At 41.9% G+C, this 16,890-nt stretch overlaps 1 protein-coding gene across 4 annotated transcripts in view; it reads left to right on the top strand.

Annotated features, from left to right (window-relative positions):
• Nucleotides 1-16,890, top strand: part of tspan4a (tetraspanin 4a) — a gene marked incomplete at its 5' end in the record, with an annotated part of 101,895 nt that overhangs the window by 68,294 nt on the left and 16,711 nt on the right. For all 4 annotated transcript variants that reach the window (XR_013772524.1, XM_079282079.1, XM_079282078.1 and 1 more), the window contains one exon: nucleotides 4,850-4,924. Coding sequence is in view for 3 of the 4 variants with exons in the window: in XM_079282079.1 (XP_079138205.1) it covers nucleotides 4,850-4,924 (75 nt within the window). The remainder of the gene's footprint in view (nucleotides 1-4,849; nucleotides 4,925-16,890) is intronic.

Raw genomic sequence — 16,890 nt, 5'->3', positions numbered from 1 at the left:
AGTTTATCGCTGGTGATAGACTCACATGATAATACACACCATTACACGCGTCAGTGCTATCTGTTTCCCACAGGCTCGCTCTGCGACAGCTGTAACAAGCTTTTTCTTCTCACATTTTTTGTGTTATCTGGTGTTGAGAAATTGAAAAGGTCTTGAGGCCAAAAAAGGAATCTTCGCAATTGCTCTGTCTGAGACGACATAATCTGGGTGAACGATTTGAGGGTTGAAAGCAGCCTTCTAACAAGATGCAGAGAGTGATGTGTGATAGTTCATCTCATACAATACAGGGCACAGTGGTGGGGAGTACATTTACGCACGTACTGTACTTAGGTACTTATTGTACTGCAATGCTTTAGGCCCGACTTAGAAGACAGCTGATTCTGTGTTGCAACACGGGTTCACTGTGGGGTGCCCCAAGGCTCAGTGCTGGGTCCAGTGCTTTTTTCCTTTTACATGGTCCCTCTTGGCCACTTTATACCCATCCGTGATGTCAGTTTCCATTTCCAGACAATGAAATCACCCAAATGAATAGTTCACACAATAGTCTTGGTTTTCTTTCATAAACTCAGATTAGGAGAAATTGTGTAATTTCTGGTTAAAACCTCACCTTAGATTTAAATCGATGGTTCAATCCTGCTTTTATCGTCTCAGAAACATTTCAAACATTAAACCAATTATTTCTCCCAAGAACCTGGAGACTGTTATCCACACCATCGTAACTAGTGGATTCGATTACTGGTAATCCTTGTTCTCTGGCGTCAGCAGAGAATCCCTCTCCCGCCTCCATTATTCAGTACGTACAAAGCCCAAAGAGGTCTTGTCCCAAAATATCTATCAGATCTGGTGTTTCCCGATGTCCCTATCATTGATAAATATTCAACCAGTGGTTCCCAGTCTTACCAGCTCGTGACCTTTTATATAAAAGCAACGTCTCATTGAGACATTTCATGTTTATGAGTTGTTCGCAGTTCTACCAAAGACACATTTCTCCTTCATACATTTCAAATCGTTTCATTTAATTGACTGTAAAGAGGTTAAATTAACCATTACTTCACAAATTCTGGAAAAGTCTCAAATAATAAATACATTTTTGTTGCAAAACTTTGTGTGTTCTTTTGTCTTCTCCCTTTAATCGTCTCATGACCCCTCAGATTTAACTTGTGACACTTTGGAGGGGCCCCCGACCCTTCATTGGGCACCACTGGACTAAAATACTGTATATTATAAAACTAGTTTCACCTCAACCTGCCAATTTTTCTGCAAAACAAGTATGTTTACAACTTTAATTACACGATGCTGATACGACTTCTACTGTTTCTTGAGTAGAGTTGTGAATGAAGGACCTTTACTTGTAATTAAGTGGTTTTATTGGCTCTTGAGTACTTCTCCCACCACAGACAGTACAGAGCTTTACAGTCCAAAAACAGCTGAATCTCATTTTACAAAAGCTATACAGCTTTCTGATCCATAGAAACCCTGTTTATAGGCCTATTTTGTTTCCTTCTACTCTGATCTGCTATAAATCTTTCCTGTAGTTATGCTGCTGGAAGCCACTGCTGCGAACACAGAAACGTATTTCAGTTTGAATGATGACAATTCCGGGAAAACATATCGAGCCTGTTCGGGGCCCTTCTGGAATGAGATCCGAGTCTTTGTTTATAATAATTTATCACTGTGACACGGCTTCTTTGGATTTTAGCTGAGATGCACTGGAGCCATGTTTGTTTACACAAACATTACTTGAACTACCACGACTAAAACAGATGTAAATGTATTTCCACTGCCTGGTGCATCTCGTCACATAAACAAGAGTCATTAGTCTTGTTAGGCAACAGCCTTTTAAGGTAATTTGGAACAAATGATGCTCTATTTGTTTGTTTCTCATCTCAATTCAATAATTTTTTCCCCCACAAACACATTAAATTGTTTTCAACAAACTGTTTCGATTTTTGTTAATGATTAACGTGAAGTTACAGCTAAATTAATTATGTATCACGAATGAGCACAATTCCTCTGCACTTGACTTAATTAGCACACGTTTATTGTTATTTTATCAGCCTGTCTTCACAGTTCACAAATGGGCTTTCGTCATTTACAGCTACTTTATAATAATAATAGCAGATAATAGCAGCCCATTCAATGCAGCATTCTGAAAGCCCTCGAGCTAATTCAATAGTTTCCTTTTAGTATATTATAAAAGGCAAAATGCAGTCTGCTGCCATCAAATGATCCCATTGAGTCCGCCTGTTGTCTGAGTTAAATTTGTTATAAGCAGATTAATGGGGAAATATTCAGAGAGCCACAGGGGATGAGTCTGTCTGTTCTCCAAGTGCAGGAGAGGATCCGTTTCTCTGTCTTAACGATGTCCCTCTGCTCTCTGGTGCGACTCCGCAGACTCCAACAAACACACCAAGAGCCAAAGAGAGAAACCTGCCTTTGAGAGGCAGAGAGAGAAATGGTAAAAGGGTGAGGAAGCAATGAATGAGAATTCTTTCTGTTGAGTTTTTGTTTTCTCTTTTGTTAGAAAACGGTTAAAGTTTAGATATTCAGGACTCCCAAACGATGTGCTCTTAAATCTTCAATGATTTTCAACAACAAGCAGACAAAGACAACATCTTGCAGCATGTTTACAGATAGCAAAAAGGAAAGTAATTGTCATCATATTTAATTCGACAAGTGGCTGTAAACGTGTCGCTAAATGAAGGCTGATGGCCTGGTGCCAGTCTTCATAATTGCTGTCGACATTTGAATTCTTCAGTTATTCCAATAGTTCTAGTGTTGTGTGCACGGACAGATTTGAAAAGGAGGAACTTGAAAAGGAGCCTGAGTGACTCAAACACACCGTGGGCGATGTGCTGTCACCTGGTTGCTCCCTCACCTTCCACCGTTGCCATGTTTAGTCATTCATTCATGCAGGTGCTGCCAGGAAAAGACCTCGGGGGGCAACTGACAGCCTCGCTTGATTCCAGTGAACCAACAACCCCCACACCCGCTGTCAAGCTGCAGCACACGGAGGACATGTAGCCATGATGTCTGTGGAAAAGAACATCTCTACTTTTAAATTCGGTTTGAAAGCTCTGAGATGGTCGCGTGCTTTCTGTGGCTGCACATCCAGAAACACAAGGCTGGGAGTCTGCAGCCTGCTTCTGCACAGCTCTGCTTTCTTTTGTCAGGAGTCACAACACGATAACTTCACGTGATACGAGACTGGATATCGTCTTTGTTTTGGATATCGTAATGAGTCAAAAGTGTTGTCTTGTCCTGGTTTTAAGGGCTACGTTACAGTGATGTCATTTTCTGAACATACCAGGGTGTTCTAGCTGTTATATTTGTTTTTTTATACTTCATCATTATATCCACATGACTGATTACCGATCAAACATCACTTTGTGTAAATATCAACAGTACAATATCAATGAAGATATTTAGTCAAAAATAGATTTTCTCCATATCGCCTGCAGCGCTACTGAGACTCATCACATCTTTAAGTGTTCAGAGTAAACGAGAGATACCCGCTTGTTCCTCCATCAACACACTGCAAACATGAAGTGCTCACAGCTAATAAACATCCGTCATGTTGCAGTTTACAGCCATGTCTCTCTAAAATGTCATCATTTCAACATTGTATCCTGTTAGACATTTGTGTGAAATTGTCATAACTAGCATATGAATTCTTGAGTTATGGCCAAAGAAATTCTAGAACAGTCTGGTGAGTTCAGGAAATTACATAATTTCACTGTAATACAGCCTTATGAACCGATGACATACTAGGATATCCAAAATCTAAGACTTTATTTACACTCGTATAACGATAGTGATGCAATCGCCCCGTCCCTATTCTCATGGAAGGGCTGGAGTTCAAAGGCACATCTTTTTTAACGATTTCCCAAAAAATGAACAAACGGACAATTTGAAATAAGATCCCTGGAAAGGGCGTGTGTGTTGGGGATTACATCATTCTACTGTAATGAAGTTTTTAAAAACCAAGAAAACACTCACTTATTCCGTATTAGATCATACGATATCCTGTCTCATATCACGTTATTGATATCATATTGATACACTGCCTGTAGCCCTCCTACCAACTTCTTAAGGCTCAGAAGGTCCCGTCTTACATTCCATGATTACGGGCTGGTGGTTGTAGTTGGGACCACTGAAGCAGTGGTAGATGTCACCTCTCTTCATCGAGGATATCTCGAATCAATTTCATGGCAATCCAGTCAGAGCTGAGATACTTCAGTCCGGACCAACCTGTTCGACATTCTGTGGAGTTATTGGTCCGCAGACGCATCAGTTGATAAACTAGTGCCATTTCATCAAGATGTCTTTTATTTATTTTGTTTTTATGATGCTCTGGAATATTACACCATTGTCTCAAATGACCCCCCCCCCCCCCCCCCGTGTGGTAGACGTCCTCCCCAGCAGAGTGCTTGATGATTGAGCTCGTAACTGTTTTTAGCACTCACTCGAGCCCACAGGAAGAAGATGAATCGCCCATCAAGCAGGAGGGGTGGGAGGCGACTGGTGAGGAATAAAATGAGGCTCCTTTAACAAAGCCAAAAAAGAGTATATCTCCTCCTCCTCTCGCTGCTCTCTTGACCTGCCACTTAGAAATATCGACGCTCCTCGACCATCCTTACTTCGCCAACTCCTTCTCCTCGACACTCTTTGGCCATTTTATTACTTTTCCCTTTTATTCCCTCACGTACTGCTGTCTGCTGCCTTCTATTCAATGTAGACTTCTTTCATTCTTCACAGACAGATGCTCATTATCTCCCTTGTTGTCGTTTCGCCTCCTCACTGATAAATGGTGTGTTCAATAATTCTCTTCCCTTTGTGTCTCTCGCAGTTCTTCATCCTCCTCCTGCTCATCTTCTTCCTGGAGATTCTGTCCATCATGCTTTTCTTCATCTACCAAGACGAGGTAAGACTCCTAAAGTGCTTCTCAGCGTGTTGTATCCTCCATAATGCAAGTTAAAGTGCTTGAGCCTTTTGAGATGGGGAAAAAAATAGAGAGAAGCTGCACCAGCTGCTGCTCTCCCTGGAGACGACTGGACATCGCTAGTAAAGTCAGCAGACACTTACATGTTAGTGCACCGATATGCTGGAACTCACGGTAAACGCATTTAAACGGCACAGATCGGGAGCGAGCGAAGGACTTTGAAAGTTAGCGGAAAGATTAACGTGAGACAACATCCGGTTTCTTCAGACGAACATCTGGTTTTCAGAATAAGATGCCAACAAAGTATGAATTATATTCACATTAAGTATGAAACATGCTGCCTGCATCTCGTGAACCAAATGTTATTGCACTTTTGTTCATATAGCAGTACTTTTAATATAATTGTGCGCAATACACTACTTTATAATTCATTGTTGAACTTTGCCATAACAATGCGATTAAATATTTTAATCGTTGCCCAGCACTAGTTCTTTCATCTCGACAACAACATCACGTTTTCTGGTAATTCGATAAATAATCCATGAAATAACCGTAAGGCCCTTTTTTGTATACTCTTAATTAAACACTTGACAAATTAAAAGTATTTTCTCCTTTAATTTAAAACTTACCGGTAAGTGCAAAATGAACATAAGTTTCAAGTAAAATTACAGCGCAAAATAATTTATATACATTTGTTAATCACATTGTAAAGTGTGATGTAAAAACAAAACGGCAATTTTTAAATTATAATCCTCCAAAATATTTCAGAGTTTGACAAATCTGCGTCAGAATGTGCTTATTATCAATATAGACAACGTCATTGTGTGTCACGATATCCTGATGATTATATCACGATTCAATTCCATCAAAGTGAGTTGTGTCCTGGTTCATTTACTTTATCATATATTTAGCTGTGTGATTTAATTGACTATTCACGAATAAAAAAGGATACAGTCACAAAATAATGCCAATGCATACAAAGATGTTATTCAAGCTTTATTGGGTCCGTCTGCCCGACGACAAGCAAACAACTCTTGCTGCTGGTTTTCCGAATGGAGTTTGGATTGATTTGTTTCTGGGCTTTGCACACATTGTTCCTGCTATCGACACTCAGAATTACGTCTTCTAGGCGTAAACACGGTCACAAAGTTATTGTTTATGTCTGGTTTACACCCGTACATCTCTACACAGTTCCGTCAGGTCCCTGTAGAACTTCTCCCACAGACGGCTTCTCTTCCTGCATGTCAGGACGTCAGTAATGAGCGGAGGAGACTCTCGACACCGAAAGGCTTTCGCTACACAGCGTTGCGCAAATTCCTAGCTTGAGTTGAAGTATTTCACGATTCAAATTAGATTCCATTCCCATCTTTGCATGAAAAGTCAGCTTTGTGTTTGGAGTGAACACGGCACAAAAGCCGGGGGCAGTAACGCTGCATCAGTGCTGGTGTCTGTGAGGGTCGTGAGCATAATAATTCCTGAGATTTTTCTTTTTTTGCTGAAATGGTTCATGCTCACACCTCTTCACACGTCCTTCCCTCGTTAATAAACCTCCATTTATCTCAGCTCATGCATTCAGGATGATTTCCCCTGTAAATAAACACGGAGCAGAGGAGCGATCCCTCTCGTATGAATCTGTAATCCCGTCACATTTCCAGCTGCGGTTTTAATAATGCATTGAAAGGGCATGCTGAATTACATCCATCTCGCTCTTAATTAATGCTCCCATCTCCAAATTAACGAACAGCTTTTATCCTCTGCGTCCTTCACCTCAGCAATTAAACCTCCAGAAAATGATTGTAATTAAAATGAATACCCAACGTTATGCGTCAGGTGCTGTATGTCTTTGTTGACTACCTACAAACTCACTAAATAAAGGAATACTCGTGTGATTAGGTTGGCCACTGGAGGGAATTACATTTCCAGAGGAAGTCTGGGTTGACACAGCGAAGAAAAAAAAATGGCGTCAAGGCCCTTGAAGATTGTGTGTTCGTTATCTTATAATGCAGAACTGCTGTTGCCACAGTCAGAGGATCGAGTCTGAACTTATGCAATTGTAGAATGAAAAGTCAAGTGCATGTATTGTTGTGTTTTAATCAAATTGTTGGTTAAATTGAATTACAGGCACCAGTACAAGCAGCAGGAGCAGTGAACAAATGACCGCTACATATTGACGCTCATATTTTAGAAATTAATATTACACAGCATTTAGGGCGGCAACAATTTATATTTTTTTATTAACAGATTGTTTAGACAACAAAAATCTCAGAAGAATGTTCATAACAATTTCCCTAAATGAAAAGCCCAAAACACAAACTTATTAAAAGTAAAAAAAAATATGAAATGGAGCAAAACGGAAAAACCTCACATTTGAGAAGCTGCAGCCTGAGAATATTTGAGCAGTTTTACTTGAAAAATGACTTTGATTATCTCATTGATTGAGAACATGACGATATTTCATCCCAATACAGCGCTCGAGTATCCTGCAATAAGATGAAATGATGAAAAAAAAATTGACAAATAAAATCTGCAGGTGCTGTAATTGAATTTAGTGCACATTATATTGGACGCCTTCTAGGAGCACTTAATGCCACAGTGGATCGGAAACGTAGATCTCCACCATAAATCATCGGCAATTTAAATTGGCTTGCGTTATATTATTCATGTGTTGGTACAGAGAACTCTGTCCCCGAAGACTCAGGCCAACCCGACTCTAATGCCTTTGTACCTTTTGATATTTCCCCACTTTTTATTTGGTCTCTTTTCCTCTTTGTTATTCTGACTATATAACTGTCGAATGTGTTGCATTTCCATCTCTGTGGCGGTGGAACGCGGTGACTATTTCCTGACTGGCACGTTCTTCTGGGCCGTCAGCCAATCAGCACCGCTCTGTAATGAACGTTGTCTTTTCGTCCCGCCTCTCTCTTAGCATCTGTGATCCCTGATGTTGAGCGAGCCCCATTATTCAGCCTCTGAATAATTCAGTGTTGTCCACCCGGGAGTCGATTAGCGGCACAACGCAGTAAAATGTTAGCGATGGCGTCGACGTTCTGCAGAGCTGGTGCACCGAGGGAGAGTGCTCGCGGTGAAGAACGGGTGGCCATTAACCAGCACTGCCATTCATATTTTATTGAAACAGCAGGGGACTGGTGTCATCTGTACATTGTTCAACGTGGTCACTGCTGGAGAATTTAACAAAACATTTACAGTACGACACATCAAAGCACATTTAACAACGTGGTCACAAGAAGGGACTTACACCAACTCAACTTGAAGTATCGCAGTGGTATTATGTCACTCATTAAGTTATGTGCATGGCTCCTAAACACAGTTTATTGTCTGTGTTGAATAAAACAGTCCACTTTGTGAAAGCAGTGTGCAGGATTTAGGTTTCTATTTGCTCGAATTGATATTCATAACAAGGTGTTAATAGTGCATAATCACCTGAAACTAAGACCTGTTGTGTTTTCGTTTCCGTAGAATAAGGCCTTTATATCTACATAGGGAACGGGTCTTCTACAAGGAGTCCGCCATGTTTCCACAGTAGACCACACCGGACAAAGCGATCGCTGGCTCGAGAGAGAGACATTTGCATTCTACGGTTCCTGGTCGCCACAAAAGTTCTCCAACACGCTTGGAAAAGGGAGGAGTGAGCGGAGGGGGATTCAGTCGGTTGCAATCTGCAACATAACCACTAGATGGCACTAAATCCTACACACTGCTCCTTTAAACAATAACTACTACGACTACTCATCGGCGTGTTACACCACCTGGTTTAGATCACCGTCATGGGTGATCGGTCAGGAGACGGGAAACAAGAGGCAAGCCCTTCGTCTCATTTTAATTATCCTTTCTAATTACTTTTCGTGTGCCATAAGAACAGAACATGTTCAGCTGTTTGAATAATAGTCTTTGTTGTCATTATTCATAAGAGAACCGTTTCTGAATCCCATCCAAACAAACAGATTTATAGAAACTCTACCAAAGTCTAATTCGCAAACTCTTCACTTTTAGTACATATTGCAGCTGTCCTTTCAAAGTATGTAGTGTTACATGCAGTATGCGTTCTATTGGAACATACTACTTCATCACAACATTGAACCCTCTTGCTCATACATCTGCTGCTCAACTGCTGATTGTGGGTCAGAACACCAAGAAAGGTGTGCTGGCTTGCATACGGCAGAATGTGATGCAAACCAAACATTTAAAACGTCTTCAAAAACAGGATTCAAACCGTATTGTAGTGTTCTTAGTTCTGTCATTGAAGAAGTTCAAACATAATTAAAACAGGGTCTTGAGGGAACTACTTAAACAAAACATTGAATACTTCTGTCCACGCACACAAGTATGTTTGGACTGAGTTGTAAGAGATCCTCGTGTGCGTTGCTTTGATTTCTATCTCATGCGTTTGTATTTTATGGTTCATCTCTGACTATCAGGACCTGCTGCTTTTTCCCCTCCTCCGTCACCATGGTAACAGTCCGGCAGCCTTCCAGATGCCATGACTTAACGGGAGCGCAGCAGCAGGTGCATGTTGATGAACTCCGTCGCAGGCTGGTCACGCTCCAGTTTATTACACCTGCTTTAGACCCGACAAAAAGCGCCGCGCCGCAGCTGGAAGCTACTTCAAACAGCTCACAGATCTTCTAAACACCTTCTGAACACCCGAGACGGTCAGTTTGTTTCACTCTGTCGACTCCTAAGGGTGATGAAGAGGATGATGACGACACAGGTCCTACGAGGTTGACTTCAGTGGCGCCACAGCCGTGTTTCAAAATGTCAACAGTGAATGAAAATGAGCCTGACTCAGCGGCGTGATATTGAAAATTGATGCATGGGTGCTTTATGCCACGTCCGTGTGGGTTTACAACCTTGTCAGCTTGGCTTTATTATCACCTCAAGAGACAAATCACTCTGCCAGACAAACATAAACAGAGCAATAACAGCAGCAGACCACCAGCCATCCTTTGAGATGAGGGAATTAAACAATCTTTATTGTATAACGATTATCATTCGTATTATTATAATTTCAATTCGTAGTAGTAGAAGTAAGAGTATTGAAATAGGTCTTTGCATTGACTTTCAGTTTATTTTAGTACTTTGTGTGTGTGTGTGTGTGTGTATCTAAAAAAAGTTTAGCTGCTTCTTTGTTAGTAGAATAGTCAGTTCAGTCATTTTTTAATCCGTAAAGCCCAAACTGTTTGTTATGAATCCATCAAGGAAGTTCTGGTTCTGCAGAGTGAAGCCAAAGCTTCATGTGTTAAAGCTGCATTCTCTCTAGTGTCCACCAGGGGGCGACTCCTCTGGTTGTATAGAAGTCTATGAGAAAATGACTACTTCTCTCTTGATGTATTACCTCAGTAAACATTGTAAACATGAGTTTATGTCTCAATCTATAGTTGCAAGTCTTCTTCAATACAGCATGATGTTCATTTTATAGATTATGGTCCATTTAGAGTCAAACGGACCATAAAGCAGAGGATGCTTTAGGGCGGGGCTACACAGTGATTGACAGGTTGCTACCATGGCGTTGTCGGGTCTGAGAGTTTTCAGTGTTTTCGTCTCACAACTTTAACTCTTTCACAGTGTGTTTTTGGCCGCCTAAAAAAATGTTTTATTCAGCGTTCAATTGTATTTAGCTCCGCCCTCTCGTGGCACTTCTGGTTGCAAAAAAACAAGATGGCGACCGCCAAAAAATAAGATGTGACGGACTACTTCCACTTCTTATATACAGTATATGTGCAGTCACGCAAAATAACTGAATCTTCCAATTAATACCAATACATTCATAGCCAACGTTAGATAGCAGAAGGACAGAAATCAGCGAGTTTAACGAAGACAAGCCCGCAATCAGATCTTCAACACAGCAGCCTCACAAACACCAACTGAGCAGAGAACCAAGACACCAATGCACAATGTGCATGCTAGCACAAACAGCTACGCTACTTCTTACCTTGTGGAAGTGAAGCATTGACCTCTGAATCAACCATCCTCCGTGGAGAAGAGTCGCTAACAGAACATAAAGGAAACCATGGTAAACGACATACATCAGCCTTTTGCGCCTGCAAACTATAGTTGCATTGAAATTAAACATGAAGCTTAGCAAGTTAGCAAGCTACATCAACTTATTTACATAAATATAGAATGTAATACATTTTATGGTGTTACCAGTCAGACGAATTTCAAAACTTACCAGAAACTCAAGCTGTTCAGTTCCTCTCGTCCTCTTCTTCTCTCGCTTCATAGCCATCATACAGCTTCAGGATAGACGCAGATGTTTCACCCAAACGCAACCGTCAACCGTCCACAGGTGCTCCTCTCCAGGTGCATCACAGTCCAGCAAATGTTTGAGCATTCAGGCCCCACAGGTGTTTTCACTCACAGCTAATGAGACCGCTGCTCAGGTTGCGTTTGGGCGGAGCTTTGCACAGATTTATGAGATATCACCAAACTTTATGTACTTATTAGAAATATAAAGGTGCAAGATGCTCTATATACTATTGTATATTAGTCTACAATAAGTTATTCAACAGGATGAATGTATTCAAAATTAAATCTATACATTTTTGAGGTACTGTTTCAGACAATCGAAAACACTGCCTCTCAATAGGCACAAGACAAGTGATGGAAATGATTGGCCTTTCTTGCTCGAGCGTTATGCAACTACATTGATAGGACTTGGAGTCTGTTATATAAATGATTCAAACTCAGATCAATAACTGAAAGGATGTGTGCACTGATTTAGAAGGCGTACTACACCGGAGGCCTTTACATTGCTACAGATGTATACAAACAGTGCCGTCGTGCTGTGTGAATCATCGTAGTAGGTTTACCCATAAATCCACTGTTGAAGGAAACCAAATATCACAATGTGCTCATGGGTGCTGAGACGTAGACATCAATCGAGCAGATATCTCAGACAGTGACGCGCCGCAGACTCCTGCGTCTGCTGGGATCGCCGAGTTCAAACGCTGATTGCAACAAAGGCCCCGAAGCGAAAAAGAGTTTTCATTTTGACATTGATGGGTTCAAATTAAAAGACAAAATTCTGCCCGTCGGCTGCTCTAAAACCTCCTCGCGTCATTAGTCTGTGATATTCATATCACAGCGACATGACACGCAGCACTCCAGTCTTCAGTGTGATTTGGACCATCTCCAATCTTGGGCCCAAACAATGTGCATGTTATTTCACCCAGGTAAATGCAAAACAATGCACCTCGGGAACACCAACCCACATACACAATGAGGACCAACGATGGCACAACCCACCAGCTTCAAATCACACAAGAAGAGAAAGACTTTGGTGTAATTATCGACCGCAACCTCTCATTCTCCAGGCACATCCAAACCCAGGTATCCAAGGCCAACCGAGTGTTGGGAGCAATCAAACACACGTTCCGGTCCTTGGATCAAACATCATTTCTCCACCTGTACAGATCCTTGGTACGTCCTCACCTCGAGTACGCCTCAGTCGTCTGGTCGCCCAAACTCAAGCGGGACAAAGATGCCCTGGAACAAGTCCAGAGACGCGCAACTAGACTAGTGCACGGCCTCTCCAACCTCTCATGCCCAGAAAGACTTGCCAGCCTCAACTTGCAAACGCTGGAATTTCGCCGCAAACGAGCCGACATGGTCCAAACTTTTAAAATACTGACAGGAATCGCCGGCGTACAGTCTGACAGAAGTTGTGAAGTATGTGGCAATAGTATGTTCAAAAAATCCCTCAGCACCAATACAAGAGGTCACGATCTGAAGCTACAGGTACAACACCAGCCTGGTCCACGGAAACCTTTTTCCTCGAGTAGAACACCACCAGTATGGAACAGCCTGAGTCAAGCAACAGTTAGTGCCTCCTCAGTCAACGCATTTAAGACCAGCGAGGGAGAGAATGGCAACACCATCAAAGCCAACACCAACACATATGTTCCTACTAATTCACCGTCCAGTCTCACGTTCTGCATGAACATATCTAACAAACCTTGAGACTCAACTATTTACGGATGAGGATCACGCCATCACCTTGGTTTAGGGTCTCAATACTCTTAAAGGGTACCTAATGACCTTTACTAAAGATAAATTACTAAAGATAAATATTCATTTTTAGTTCATATTCGCGTGCCGTGTCAGGTGTTTCATTTGGGAAAAGGTCATTAAAATGTCTTCTCCGTTATGGATTCACCCTTTTGCGTCTTATTCTCGTTTGTGACATGAAACCGTGTTCATGTGGTTTCAAATCTCTCCCGTCACTCTCAGCTGTCTCGGGAACAAATGAGCATAAAGAAGCCAGAGGTTCCACTCAGAGTGCTGACAGTGTGGCCGGGATCGTTTGGGTTCGCACCCCTTCACGGCGCTATAGCCATCGGGTCGATGGCAGCGGCCTGGGGCCCGGCTGTGCAGGTGATTTCCTATCTGCTTGTGTGCGTTGGGACATGTCATGGTGAGGCAACGCTGGTGTAAAAATGAAGTCATGAAGAGCGAATGAAGAGACTAAACCAAAAGGGTACTGGAGCCGTTAAAGGAGAATCATGGCCACTACACGAGGCCCTGTATTTCCTTCTGATGGCGCCATTCGTAAAACTTAAAAAAGCGTAAAAAAGCCAGCTATTAAAAATCAGTAACACTTTATTTTAACCGCCTCTATTAAGCTTTTCTTCTCAGTATATAAACCATTAATCACATGTCTAGACACGATAATGTAGCTGTGAGCAGAGATTTTTCAGTGATCACATATGTGCTATAACTCCTGTTGAAGCATCTTTGTTTGATAGAAACCGATGCGTCTCAATATTTTAGATATATATATTTTAGATAAGCAAGAAAATGCAAGCAGAGGCAAGCAGAGGTAAGCAAAGGTAAGAGCAAGCAGCAAAGCGACTGCACTCTCTCATCAAGGTCTGTGCAATTATATATTATTTATTATTTATGAATTCTCAATAGGACAGTTAAAGTAAAGTGTTGCTTTATCTTAAGTGATCTTTCATGCGTATCTGAACGAAGACTTTGTTCTGCTGCATTGATCACCTCGCTTCATTCTGTCAGGTGTGTTTGAATGCAGTGTTTCCAGTGAGCGGGCGTCTCATTGACGAGCATCGGTTCTCCGGGGGGGAAACCACCAGGGTCTGTTTCCACTCTCACTTCACTCTGTTCTCTTCTTGGCGCCGTTCCACGGCTGTGAAATTGTGAAATAACTTGAGAAGGAAATGGAAAGGTATCCACTTGTGAACCTAACTACTTGAAAATGCCGGCTAAGTGCAGCCGCTCACGCGGTAAAGCACGTTTACAAGCGTCATACATCGAAAACTGCAGACAGACGCACCTGTTGTTGTCAATAGCTGCAGGCAAGAGAGCTTTCAAGAGCATTTCGAGTTACGCATCCAAACAGTTTCATGCTTCCTTTCTGAGCGTCTGCTTAACAGGAACAGGCCATGAGAAGAAGGATCTCTGTGTTGGAAGTTGCTGTTGCTAATAAGCCCTGACCTCGTGTTATTGTCTGAAATCCTTCAGCGTACTTCCACCTTAATGAAGGCTGCTCGAGTATCATCCCTTAACTTCTAACAGTGCGCTACTTTGCACCCCGTTAGTCTCATTGATTGTCTACGCACGCGGTTTGCCAAGTGTTAGTCAGGAACTGATTAGAAGGAGAGAATGGAAACTGTAATTGATTTGCCCGAGCTGGTTTTTTTAATTGATTTTCCCCAGCTAAAGACCGAGATCAGTCACTTAAAGGAGAGTTCCGCACAATTTAAATTATTCACGCATGTCATCGCTGTGCCCCGGGACAGAATTACAATTCAGAGTCAGAAGCCTTGACTTGTTTGGCCCATCCATTATCTGAGGAGCACTGCCAGACTTTCACGTCCCACTCCGCAAACACTTAAGGGTTAGTTCTCGAGTTTTCCAGCTTCCGAGAAGTTCACAGTTATTGACCGATCACGTCCCGAGGCACAGGAATAACGTACGTCGATTATTCAGTCGGGTGGCGCTCTCCTGTAACTCCTTCTCGAAATGCAGAGCAACACTTGGGAAGATTTAAGCTGGAAGTTGGAGGGAAATAAAGCACATGCAGGTCAGACCAGAGTGAAGTACGTCTGCAGTCAAAATGCCCTCAGAAATCCTCGACTCGGTGCAAATTGAGTGCGGGGAATGTGATCTGGGCTCCCACGCGGGAAGGATGAAATGGAAACCAGCCGTTGCCAATAAGAGTGCACCCCAATAGGTGAGGAAGGCAGAACCCCAGTGGGACGTTTAGGTGCATTCAGAAAGTACAAAGACATCTGGGGGAGCAAATTGCATAGATATGAAAACGAATGAAACATGACTTTTTAAATCCGGGCTTGGTTTCTGGAAGGATTCTGGGAGAGCAACGCTCTGATGAATTCCACAACTTGAAGGCAGCAATTTACGTTATGAATCAATGATGTTGAAATCCACACCGTCTCTTTTTTAGATCAGTAATGTCGTTGTAGGAGCTGAAGTAGGGAATGTTTTATGCAGTTTGGTGTCTACGGGAAATCTGATCACAGATCCTTCACTGTGTCCTCTTCCTCCTGCTTTATGGCACACAGGTAATGGAGACCCGCTCTTTGAAGGGAGCAGGTAAATTGAGCCATTTTTCCTCTCATTATTTCCTCTCCGCCGACATCTTTTTCAAACGTAATGTCCCTTCTCCAGACGGAAAGCTCCGTTAATAAATAGATAACATTTGTCTCTGCAATTCAAAAAAAACACAGATATTGAGTAAATAAATGCGAGCATGAATATCAATGTATGGCCGGGTAACACCAGAAAGACAGACTTAAGAGATCTAACACAACAAATAACTAAAAGGATAAATAAATAAAGCTCAATTTAAAGGCCTGATTGAAAAGGTAAAATACATCAAATTATAAATAATGCTCAATTCAAATCCAGAGTCATCGATAAATGCTCAATAAATATGCAGAAATAAAGCTCAATTAAAAGCAAGACCAAAAAGGTATCATGCAACAAATAATAAGATAAATAAAGATCAAATAATAGTGAGACGAAAACGTTAATGTATAATAATTAGAAAGATGAATAAATAAATAACGCTCAATTAAAGGTGTGGTGGAAAAAAAATCTCTTTAATCTCCCAGTGAGAAATAATCACGATGGAACTTCTTAAAGTATTAAAAACATATTTAATGAACAGACACTTCAATCAAAATTCAGCTGAATGGATAGAGCTCTTTCCCCACGGATGGTTCGGAGGTCTAAGAACAATAAAAGAGACAAAGCCGAGTCTATATGCGCGTTATCTCGTCTCCTCTCCCTTCACCCTCACAGGTGTTGTCGGCCCACCAAGGCCGGGTTCCCAGCCTTTTCGTGGGAACAGGGTTAGGCTGGTCTATGCAGGTTTAAGTGAGACAAGTTATAACTGAAGGACCATGTGATACATTTCCACCACAAAAGGCAGACTAAGTTTCTTTTAAAACTACCAACATGCTGTGCTGCCCTCGGGTCTTCGGGTCTGCTCCAGAGACCGTCGTGAGAAAAGGATGCCTCCCCACAGCTTTCTGTTGACTTTGGGAATAATTAAGACAATTAAATAGAAATCTTTCCCCTGTTGACGTTTCTCCTGCGTCCACTCTTCCCCACCTCTCATCTGCCTTTTTGAATCCACACGTCTCTCCTCTCCATACGTCTCTTATATCTTCCTGTGTCCCCGCCATGTAAATAATTGATGGCCCATCTTTGACTCGCCTGGTGTAGTTAAAGGGCGACTGAAGTCCCGAGGACAACATCAATACTGAGCTGAGGGCACAGCCGGCTCCGTCTGCCTTTAAAAAGTATAAAAAGTAAGTGACTAAAAAGTATTTTCTCCTCCCTTTTCCCTTTTTCTTTCTTTGAACAACTTCAGAGGACTTTATCCGGTCCACTCCAATGGGAGATAAGAGCTCCCTGTGCTAGATTCTTACATCAGATAGCTC

Source organism: Melanostigma gelatinosum (assembly GCF_949748355.1).
Source record: "Melanostigma gelatinosum genome assembly, chromosome: 2".
In the NCBI taxonomy this organism is placed as follows: domain Eukaryota; kingdom Metazoa; phylum Chordata; class Actinopteri; order Perciformes; family Zoarcidae; genus Melanostigma; species Melanostigma gelatinosum.
This window is presented reverse-complemented; position numbering and strand designations above follow the sequence as displayed.